The sequence below is a fragment of the Lithobates pipiens genome, unplaced genomic scaffold (assembly GCF_037356315.1).
Source record: "Lithobates pipiens isolate NorthernLeopardFrog02 unplaced genomic scaffold, aLitPip1_a1.2 Scaffold_57, whole genome shotgun sequence".
Classification (NCBI taxonomy): Eukaryota; Metazoa; Chordata; class Amphibia; order Anura; family Ranidae; genus Lithobates; species Lithobates pipiens.
Window position 1 is genome coordinate 3,289,161 of NW_027507879.1, and position 12,117 is coordinate 3,301,277.

Sequence of the window (12,117 nt, forward strand, 5' to 3'; positions counted from 1 at the left end):
TTTCTTTCCCAGGGGCATATCATGAACCATAAGAGTGGTTAGGGTATTACAAAGGCTACTCTTTGTCTGTATTTAGTGTACTGTATACGTGTTTGCATTTGGGCTGTAGTTGTTGACCGAAGGGCTCAAGAATAGTTCTTTCCGCGCAGGACCCTTTAGAGATTTGGTCCACCACTGAGCTCCAAATGTATTACTGTATTACTTACTGTATTATTAGGATAATAAATACGCTGAACCCGAAGACATATTTAAAAGACAAACATTAATGCAGATTTGTAATCATTACCACATCGGTAAATGCTTTTTTTTCTTCAATCGTTTTTTTTTTGTTTGTTTTTTTACTAAAAATGCAGCAATTAGAAAAAAAAAAACTGTCAAGGCACAATACCTAAAAGTACAAAGGGAAGGAATATAAAACAAAAATTACACACAGATTAGCATATGGAATTTTTTACACAAATGCTTCACTGTGGCCCTTAAAGAAGTACCTTGTAACAAGCAATGTAAGTATCTGAATTTGATCTGATATTAGCATCTTGACTACTAGTATATAATAAGACCATAGCTACATGCTCTGTTTTTCAACAAATACATTAAAAAAAACATAGCTCTCTATGCATCTTTAGTTTAAAGAGTTAGTTCCATTTTACTACAAATCCGCCTAAGCAGGTAAGGGGGTGCCTGTAGATCAGGGGTAGGGAACCTATTGCTCGCGAGCCAGATGTGACTCTTTGGATGGCTGCATCTGGCTCTCACCTCTCAATCCGCGGATTGCGTGGTGTGCCGATCCATGGATTGAGCCCATAGGAAAGGCCGCAGCTTCGGCCTAGCTCCGGAGCTGCGGCCATCTTGGTACACCCGGCGGCGGCCTAGGTGAGCGGCGCGCTGACGTCATCATCACCCACCTCAACTGCTCGTGGGTCTGCCTGCCTGTGTAGTGGTAAGCAAGCAGACAATCATAGGGGAGATGTGGATATTACAGTTATAATTGAAATTAGTCTATTATTCGATAAAATAAAATAAAAAAATAGTTTTAAACATATTGTATGGCTCTCGTGGAATTACATTTTAAAATATGTGACGATTATGGCTCTCTCAGCCAAAAAGGTTCCCTACCCCGGCTGTAGATAAAAACAAATGGCAGCTTTGACTGAAGTTGAATGATGCCCTTGCTATAGGTGTAGGCAATTTATCATCATTATCATCATTCCATCATGCCTTGTTGCTAGGACATTGCTAAGGTTCACTCCCAGCTGCTACTGCTCACTCCAGCCATCACTGGGGTGAGCTTCCAAACCCTTGCACATGTTTGGTCCACTATCTCCTCTATCATAGCATTATTAAGCTCAAAGATCTGTCATACAATCTCCTCTATCATAGCATTACTAAGCTCAAAGCTACAGCAACTGGGGAGAAAGAGTGCATGCAAAGGAGTTTGATTTAGCTGGGAGTGTCTTAGCAACGTCCTAGCAACAAGGTAGGACAGGATTTTGCCATCTCTGGGAGTGTTTTGGCCAGGCTTTCAGAAGTACATAAATGGCCTACTCCTGTGGTTAGGACATTACTTAACTTTGGTGAAAGCTACACAGTTTATTTCAATCTACACACATCACTTACATGCATAAGCAGTTTTCTGGTAAAAGTAAGTTGACCCTTTTAAAATTCATTTTTTTTTTTTTTGTAAACTCATTAGTATATAGACTTTTACATAGTCTTCTTATTTTAGACAGTTATTTGACATATGCCATGTACACACGACCGGACTTTCTGGCAGAAAAGGTCAGACGGAATCATTCCGTCGGATATTCCGATCGTGTGTGCGCTTCATCTGACTTTTTTCTTCAAAAATTCTGACGGACCTAGAAATAGAACCTGTTTCAAATCTGTCAGATGAAATCTATCGGGAAAACCGTTCGTCTGTGTGCTGGTCCGACGGACCAAATACGACGCAAGGGCAGCTATTGGCTACTGGCTATTGAACTTCCTTTTCTAGTCCCGTTGTACGTCATCACGTTCAAAACTAACGGACTTTGGTCGGTTCGTGTGTGGACAAGTCCATTCGGTCGGAAGTCCGTCGGGAAGACTGTTGGACCTTTTTCGGTCGTGTGTACGCGGCAATAGTCTCTACATGAAACAATATACATAAAAACTCTTATTTCTTCATGGTTCCAGAGATTGTTCGGGGCCTCAGTCTACATATTGCCCCTCCCATGGGCCGTAGAGAGCCAGTGTCGTATATCTCAAAGCTTTGTCCTTCCACCAACTCAAACTCGAATCTCTGCAGGAGCTTGGCTATTACCACCTTCGCTTCCATCTATATAGGAAGACACACAAAATCAGTTTTCGGTACACCCAACATCAACATTGTAGATACAACTCGTGCAGCCTCTCATATTTAAAATGTTCCAAGACAGAGATCTCCCTGCCATAATTTCTGATTGTGTTGCTGTCCAATGGGAGTTTTAGGTCTTCCTGTACCCCTTTGTGTTCACCTGTTACAATCTCCATAATATGAAGGAAATTAAAAGAATCCAGCAGGTGGAATGGGAGCCCCTTATACAGGCTACAGAAGATGCCCAAAAGTTCAGAGGGCACCAAGGAGAAGGTGCAAATCTCTGGAATTCTATTGTGATCTCTCTGTGTTTGATCTGCACACCTGCTGGCCATGCGATAGTAGTAGAGGGGATGCTAAGACTAAGGCTGTTGCCGACAACGCGTCAGTAGTTTTGCTTGTCACTTTTTGTCACCAACTATTAAAATCTTTATATGGACTTAAGAGTTGCCGACTCAATCCTCTTACTTGTTTCAGTAGTAGAGGGGAGCTGGATACATATTTTCACAGGTCGTCAAAATGCAGACAAAGTCATTACTTGAGCCCAATGGTCCTCTATTTAGCAGTTCACATACAGGCAGGGAACTCTCCAGGAAAGAACATTCACCCCAGTTAATAAATCCAAGTGTAATAAGTCAAAGCGAGAGCCAAAATGAGAAATCCTTGGGAGTCCAAAGTCATTATTGTTCTACTGGGTACCACAACCAGGTCAAAAGCCAGTAATGTGGTTTGGGGGGCCACACAATCCCTCTTCATTGGGCCCTCCAAAATGCATTGGTGGCTCTATTTGCACACTTCTCATATTTGGTTGCTTTTTATATGTTTTACATTTATTTGACTGTTTTTTAGATTGTGCTTTTGAGTTATGTTAAATACCTATTGTACCCTATGACAACTTTTTTTATTCACAGACACCAATTTTATCACCTTGAACTGAGGAAGTGGCAATTTAAAGCCACAAAATGCTTCTTTTTTTTGTGAAATAAAGTAATTGGATGTTTTACTAAAGCAGACGACTCCTGCCTATCCTTTGAATAACCACATTGGGCGCTTCTGCCAATAGAACTAACTAAGGGCTCTTTTTGCGTTGATTATTTTTACCACTTTATTCACCCACCTGAGAACCCCCAAAGAGCACCCAGGATGGGAATGCCGATGCATAAAGAGCGACCATGCTGACTCTGCATGGAGATCACAATTGTAAGTCCATTTTGACCTTTTTGTGTTTTATTGTGGAAGCACAGTTTTCTTGTTTTCAAATTAATGTATTACACTATACAGTAAGGGCTCTCCTGCCTCCCTCTCTCTTTTTTTTTTGTCTAAAATCTGAGCTCTACCAGAAACCCCAGGCCAGCTCCTCAGGATCCTTCAGTCCACGATCTACCACCACACCCAGACCTTATTGATGGCTTTTGTGCTGATTGTTACAATCAGTTGAACAATAAAGACTTTGTACTTATTGAACTTGAATGTTCTCCCCAGGACAGTCCCCTGCCTTTGCGGTGAGCTGCTGAATAGAGGCCAATAGGGCTCAAGCAATGACTTTCTTTACATTTTGATGACCTGTCAAAATCCGTATCCAGCTCCTATCTACCAACTACCTCTTGGACAGCAGGTGTGCAGATCAGCAGCTTAAAGTGGAGTTCCACTGAACTTCTGCTCTAAGGACTCCTGACCCCCTGACATGCTACATGTGGCTGGGGGGGGGGGGGGGGGCAGGTACCTAGTTTTGACAGGTACCCGACTCCCACATCCGTTCAGACTGCCTGGACGGCTCAAGCGGAAGTTCTCCTCTAACCACAATCTTCTGTCACAGGTCCCAGAAGATTCCACTGCCATTCAGGACGTGCAGCGCGGCTCGCGCATGCACAGTGCGTACCAAGCTGTGAAGCCGCAAGCTCTCACAGCTTGGTGCCCACATTAGTGATACCGGCACCGGGGAGAGGCGAGGGAGAGAAGGGAGGCTTCGGGAGGCCGCATCGCTGGAGCCTAGGACAGGTGAGTGTGTGTTTATTAAAAGTCAGCAGCTATACTTTTTGTTGCTGCTGACTTTTAACCACTAGAGATCTGCGCTATAGCCAAATGACGGCTACAGCGCGGACCTGCTTTGCCGGGATGAAGTCTATTGACGTCGTCCTGTGCACGAGCAGCCTGCGTGCCCCCTGAGTGGCGCGCAGGGTGCGCTCTGTGATCAGCGAGTCTATGAGACTCGCCTGATCACAGATCGGAGTAAGGGGTCGATTCCGACCCCTTACCACGTGATCAGCTGTCAGTCAATGACAGCTGATCATGTGATGACAACAGAGCCGTTGATCAACGGCGGCCATGAGAGGGACTTCAGTCCCAATCACGGCGAGCTGGCGCCAGCTTATCAGTGCCCACCTGCCAGTGCCAACTAAGTATAGGCAAAAGTCCCACCCATCAATGCCACCCATTAGTGCCACCTATCAGTGCCCACAATCTGCCTCAACAACAGTGCCCATCAGTGTCATCTACCAGTGCCCATCAGTGCCCAGCAGAGCCACCTATCAGTGCCACCTATCAGTGCCCATCTATCAGTGGTACCTATCAGTGCCCATTAGTGCCACCCATCAGTGCCATCTTATCTGTACCCATCTTTCACCATCAGTGCCGCCTTATCTGTGCCCATCAGTATCATAAATTTGGCGTGGAGTTCCTCCTTCACAGCTCATTCTCTGATTGGCCACGGCAAAAGTCGCCTGGCCTGGGGCGACTTCAAAGTCGTGTTGTAAGTCGCCCCAGGTCGTGTCTAAGTCGTGTTCAAGTCGCCTCCAAGTTGCCTCACAAAGTCGACCTGGAAGTCGTGTCACCCCTGTGTGAACCGAGCCTTAGGCCGGCCGGGGTGCATTTGGTAATGAATTATTATTTACTTCATTATTAAATTTTTTCCACAGAGAGTCAATTATGCCACTCACCGTTCTTGCAGCTCCGCTCGGGCTGAGGAACGGAGCTGCCGACGACACTTACGGGTTTCGTGAAGCAGCCGAAAGCCGGAAGTGACCTGTCTGTCTAAGAATGACAATGCTCCCGCCCGTAGAATCACAGTGATTTTACGGGCGGAAGCTAGTCGGCGTTCTACAGTGCGCCGCAAGGCGGGTTTTTAACCCGCAAATGAAGTGCCATGGATGCAATCTTGTGATTGCATCGACGTGGCGCTTCTCATAGTGCACTGCGACCGGCGCCACAGTACACTATGTTAAATTGTTAAATGACATTTTTTTTTTTAAATGTCTTAAAGGGCCCGTTTTTTTTTTTTTTTTTACACGGGGGGGGGGAGGCGGCGCCCGGGCGCCCCCTATGGACGGGCCGCCACTGACTGATTGGTTGCTAGAGGTTACAGCACATCATCTCCTCACTGCAGGGGAGTATGATTTACATATGAATGCAAACTTTATTTACATATCAATGCTGCCGGCTGCAGCTATTTACTTAGTAATGCCGCTGCTATTTACATATGAATGCCGGTTATTTACATGTAAACACAGGGTCTGCAGGTGAGTCATCTGTACACAACAATAGGGCAGAGCTGGGCAGCATTAGTACCAGCACTTCACACTGAGATATCGGGACACAGCACAGGACTAAAACTTCAAGAGACAAGGAAATTTAAACTGGGATATTTGGCAAGTATGAGGCAGCCGCTTCGGGCCCCTCAACAATGACAGGGCCCAGGGCAGCTGCCCCTTTTGCCCTGCCTTAAAGACTGCCCTGGCTTATGTGTTACCAAATAATCAGAGCTGTTTTTTAGAAAAAATTTTACTTGAGTTAAAAGGAATAAGCAAAGTAATATGCCGCGTACACACGACCAGACTTTCCAGCAGACTAGGTCCGACGGTCTTCCCGACAGACTTTCGTCAGGGTTCCGACGGACTTTCCGATGAACAGACTTGGCCACACACGAACGGACCAAGTCTGTTCGAAACCTGTTCTTTTTGAACGTGATGAGGTAAGACGGGACTAAAAAAGAAAGTTCAATAGCCAGTAGCCAATAGCTTCCCTTGCGTCGTATTTGGTCAATCGGAAAAGCATAAAGACGAACAGTTTTCCCGATAGGAATTGAGTCCGTCAAACAGATTTGAAACCTGTTCTATTTCTAGGTCCGTCTAATTTTTTTAATGAAAAACGATCGGAATGTCCGATGGACTGATTCCGTTGGACCTAGTCTACCGGAATATTCGGTCGTGTGTACGTGGCATTACCCCCTTGTCCCTCCAAGGATCAACTGATGCTTACCTTCTCCTTTCTTGATTCGTCATCTGTCAGAGCCCTTGGAAATAACAGATTTGGGGAAGCGTGTGACCTTTTCCTATTCCTCCCAGGATGCAGTGCTCAAGCCTGATCAGCAAACTACCCAACCTGAACGGCAAACTACCAAACCTGAACATGTGGGGGTGGAAGTAAGATCATTAACTCTGTGTAAAGCTCTGACACATCAGTGCCCAGGGGATGCCGGGGTATAAAGTCAATTTGTCACTTTGTCCTATGCTCTGTCCATGTTTTCTAGTTGTGTATATGTCTCGATACTCAAGGCATTTTTCATTGATATGAAATAAAATGAATTAACATACCTGAGCAAAGACTTGTCCAATACAAGAACGTGGGCCAAGAGAAAATGGGAAATACGTAAAATATGGCCTGTTTGGAAAAAGAAAAAAAAAAGTGCTTACTTCATGTGGCAAAGCAAACTATTCTACTACTACACCTGAGTGATCCAAATCCGAATTGTGGTGCGATTTTGCTGCAATTGTCACTTAATAAATCATGCTGCAATCGCGCCAAAATGCAAAACGTGATGCTATAGGATCTTCTCCTCCTTTTTTGAACGACAAGTGGCTCTCGTTGCTATTTTGCTGCGATTGCAGCGCAACAATCGTGGCAAAATCACGGCACAATTGGGGTGCCAATAAGACGTTATGACATTGCAAACCCCCCTGACATACTTTTTGGATTACATTAATCAATCAAGCAATCTCACTGTATAAGATGACTTATGAAGCCAGAGGATGCAGGACCATCTTTAATACTGATTGGACCCTGGGCAAAAAATGTCTTGCCCCCCCCCCCCCCCCCATGCATTTTCACTCTCCATCTGCTCTGAGACATATAATAAATAGAAGCTAGACTTAAAATCAGTTTACTGTATCAGATCAGGCAGTAATTGCGATTGGTTGCCAGAGGTTACAGCATATCATTACTGCTTACTGACTGGTTGCTAGAGGTTACAGCACACATTATGGCTCACTGATTAGTTGCTAGAGGTTACAGCAAATGATTTATGCTTGTTAGTTGGTTGCTAGAGATTACTGCTCACTGATTGGTTGCTAGAGGTTACAGCACATCATCTGCTCACTGCAGGGGGGCATGATCTACATATGAATGCCACCTTTATTTACATATCAATACCGCCCGCTGCAGCTATTTACTTATGAATGCCGCAGCTATTTACATATGAATGCCAGTTATTTACATGTAAACACAGGTCTGCAGGTGAGTCATCTGTACACAACAGTAAGGCAGAGCTGGGCAGCATTACTACCAGCACTTAGATAATCGGACACAGCACAGGACTAAAACTTCAAAGGAAAAGGGGATTTAAACTGGGATAGTTGGCAAGTATGAGGCAGCTGCTTTGGGCCCCACAACAATGTCAGGGCCCAGGGCAGCTGCCCCTTTTGCCCTGAGAGGATGCCCTAAAACATTTCTTAAAATGTGGTGCCTTTGGGTAGAATCTGAATGCACTATAACATCTGAAGGGAGTGATACCTAATGATCTTGTAACATATTTAAAGTATATGAATGGTATGGTGAATCAGATATGTATCCACTCCCCTCCCCAAATAAAGGAGCGGTACAATCCAATTTTTAAAATCAATTAACAATTAAAATCATGTGAAGTTGGCAGAACCAGAGAAAGAAGGGAGGGAACATGGAAACACAGACTGAAAACTCACATGATTTGAATTGTTAATTGATTTTAAACTTGGATTGTACCGCCCCTTTTTTTGGAGGAATTGATATCTTTTCTATATAATCTTGATTTTATTGTAAACCTGTATGCTATGAGGAAGGCTCCGGCCGAAACTTGTAAGCACTTTAGATTTTGCACTGCTGCTAGTGCTCAATAAAGATTTAAGAAGAAGCAAATCGAGTTGCCGGAATTTTTTGCTAATGTGGACAAAGGTAGCAAAAAAAAAAATTCTAATAGGTCTTTTAATATGTCCCCACTCCCACCCTGAGAAAATAAGGTCTGGTTCTCTGTGTGTTAAAGGCATAAAAGTTCGCCTTTAAAAATGTAAGAAAGTCTGAAGGACAATCAACTGAACTTTTGTTTACAAAGTTTGAAGACCCTTGATCTTCTAGAGTATCTGCAATTAGCGGACTTCCAGCTGCTGCAAAACTACAAGTCCCATCATGCCTCTGCCTCTGGGTGTCATGCTTGTGGCTCTCAGAGTCTTGCTATGCCTCATGGGACTTGTAGTTCTGCAACAGCTAGAGGTCTGCTAATTGCATATCCCTGTTCTAGACCATAACCTATGATGAAATATGGTTTTTAGTCAAACTGGCTATTTCCAGGGTATCACCAGGGCCATCTTTAAGGCAGGGCAAAAGGGGCAGCTGCCCTGGGCCCTGTCATTTCATGGGTCCCAAAGCAGCTGCCTCATACTTGCCAACTATCCCGGTTTAAATTCCCTTGTCCCTTGAGGTTCTAGTCCTGTGCTGTGTCCCAATATCTGTGTGAAGTGCTGCTACTAATGCTGCCCAGCTCTGCCCTATTGTTGTGTACAGAGGACTCACCTGCAGACCCTTTGTTTACATGTAAATAACCGTCATTCCTGTGTAAATAGCGGCAACATCGATATGTAAATAGCTGTGGCCGGCATCATAGATATGTAAATAAAGGTGGCATTCCTATGTATATTGGGCCCCCTGCAGTGAGGAGATGATGTGCTGTAACCTCTAGAAACCAATCAGTGAGCAGTATTACTGTACAGTAATCTCTAGCAACCAATTAAAAAGCAGAAATCATTTGCTGTAACCTCTAGCAATCAATCAGTGAGCCGTAATGTGTGCTGTAACCTCTAGCAACCAGTCAGTAAGCAGTAATGATATGCTGTAACCTCTGGCAACCAATCGAAATTGCTGCTTAATCTGATACAGTAAACTGATTTTAAGTCCAGCTGCTATTTATTGTATGTCTCGGAGCAGGTGGAGAGTGAAATTCATTGGGGGGGGGGGGTACCCAAGAAATTGTTTGCCCAGGGTCCAATCAATATTAAAGATGGCCCTGAGTATCACAGAGGTAACAATTAGCACAGGTAAGAAAAAAATTATTACTTGGGAGCATCAGGGTGAAATCGATCTGGGTTGAAAACAAGGGGATCCGGGTAAAACTGCTCCATCCTTCCCATGACGTAGGTGTTAAACTGTGCAAGGAACAACAGAAGATACAGGTTTATTTTCTAAAATAAATTATCTGAACTTTGTTTCAGTAAGTAGAACATTCCATATTTTTATTAGGTGGATTGATTTTAGAACATTACTCAATGAACATCACTCACTAAGGTGTGATACAGGATGTAGTTGTATACTATGCAATATACAATGATGAGTGTTACCTTATCAATGAGCCATAACATTATGACCACTGACAGATAAAGTTAATAACGTTGATTATTTTGTGACCATGGGCCTGGTCATTGTTTTACACAATGGTTACCTTTTCACTCTCCTCTTCATTATCCCTTCCCCACTTTATTATTTATTTTATCTTTGCGTGTTTTTTCACGTTTTGAGTTGTCACTTGCACGTTTGATGAGTAGGGCGTCGGTCCTCGGGCCAACCCTGAAAGTCTTGTGGGAGGGTGGACATAGGCCTTCTGGCTTGGTTCGCCCTCTCTTTGGGGAGTCTTCCTTCGGGGGAGCCCCTACCCAAGTACATGGGTGGGTCTGTTTCAGCAGACCTTCCGGAGAAAGGCGGTCGTCTGGCTTCAGCCAGATGGGCCATGTATTGGTACCTCAGTCTCCGTCTGGAGCCTAACGCCCCGGGGGATCAGGTAAGGTCCTTCCTAGTGGAGGACAGTAGACACCCGTTGCACGTTTTTGTGTTCACTCTTGATGTGTGTGCACTTTTTTGGGCACCGGGTGGAAGTTTTTGGGTGTGCTTTGCACGCCACAGGCTTTTCACTAAAAAAGATTATCTTGTGACCATGGCACCTGAAAATTGGCGGGATATATTAGGTAGCAAATGAACATGTAGTCCCTGAAGTTAATGTGTGAAGCAGAAAAAAATGGGGAAGCATAAGGATTTGATGGCCATATTTTATTGCTAGGTGACTGGGTCATTCCAAAACTGCAGCTGTTGTGGTATGTTCCTGGTCTGCAGTGGTTAGGACTGACAAAAAATGGTCCAAGGATGGAAAACTGGTGAACCACAGACAGGGTCATAGGTGGCCAAGGCTTATTAATGCACATGGGGAGAAAAGGCTGGCCCATGCAGTCCGATCCAATAGAAGGTCTATTGCAGCTCAAATTGCTGAAATAGGGAATGCTGGTTCGGGCAAAAAGGTGTCAGAACACACAGCGCCTCACAGTTTGATGCGTCTGGTGCTGAGTAGCTGCCAATAAAAGGAATAGTAGGAGGTAAAAAAAAAGCCCTTGTGGGTTCAACTAATCTTTTATTTTTGGTTTATTCTCCTTTAAGGAGGCGTGGCAGGGGGCGTGTCCTATGCCTGAATCTTTTTGCTAGTAGGTGTCCCTCATTCCCATTTCAAAAAGTATGGGTTATACCCTGTCTTCAAACCCAGGGGCAAACAGGACAAGAGATGTAGCCCTCTTGTCAACTCATTTTTGACCAGGTAAGTGACACCTGGTCTGATGAATCACGTTTTCTTTTGCATTCTGTGGATATCTGGGTGCGTGTGCATCTCTTACCTGAGAAAGAGAAACAAAGAGCTTATAAAAATTCCTTGATTTTATTATCCAAAACACTGAGTAATTGACATAGTATACAAAAAGTATTTAAAATATGAGCTTTGGTGTACAACTTGCAGAATAATTGAATGGTAGAGGAAATGCATACATAGTTTATACATTCTATTGATAGAATACATACATATTCAAATATATTTGCATAGCATGTAATTCTTGTGACCCTCTGGTATACAGAACACCCCAATACATTTAAACCTTGGAAAAATCACGGTCTTCTTCAGGGGGGAGGTATTTTTTTCCACTCCCCCCTCCCCTGAAGAAGACCGTGATTTTTCCAAGGTCGAAATGGGTGCAGTACTGGGTGCAGTAGTGGTTTGGATCTTACCATAAGAGACGATTTAGCAGGAATTCTCACGCCCTCTATAACAGTTTCTTCTTCTAGCGCACGTGATGTACCTGGACCAGGGGGGTAGAGTCTTAAACTTTCCTTTAAGACCTACAAGAGATGCACATTAAATCCAAAATTTGCCAATCTAGCGACTCTGACATGTAAGGTCTTTGTAATAACATTAATGCCCGTTTTTAGCCCATTAATGGCTTAACAAAGTTTTTAAACTTTGACACGTGTTAGTAAAACTGCATCATTAATCGCAACTACAGTGAATTATAGTTCATTATTTTCAGGACAAATTGGTCTTTCGTTTGGTTGTAAGTGATAATGGATACCGACCTGATGTTTTTTTAAATTATCATAGGAAAACTAGACCAAAATAGTAAAAATGTATAAATAAATACATTTAGCTGTATATTTCTTGCCAATACTATGACCCACCA

At 43.7% G+C, this 12,117-nt stretch overlaps 1 protein-coding gene across 2 annotated transcripts in view; it reads right to left on the bottom strand.

Annotated features, from left to right (window-relative positions):
- Positions 1-243: 243 nt before the first annotated feature.
- The window catches only part of LOC143958143 (cholesterol 24-hydroxylase-like), an 88,293-nt gene continuing 76,419 nt past the window's right edge, over positions 244-12,117 (bottom strand). For both annotated transcript variants that reach the window (XM_077467608.1, XM_077467607.1), the window contains exons 12-15: positions 11,669-11,779; positions 9,689-9,777; positions 6,922-6,988; positions 244-2,314 (exon numbers count right to left, since the gene is read on the bottom strand). In XM_077467608.1, the coding sequence (XP_077323734.1) occupies positions 2,153-2,314; positions 6,922-6,988; positions 9,689-9,777; positions 11,669-11,779 (429 nt within the window). In that variant the 3' untranslated portion in view covers positions 244-2,152. The remainder of the gene's footprint in view (positions 2,315-6,921; positions 6,989-9,688; positions 9,778-11,668; positions 11,780-12,117) is intronic.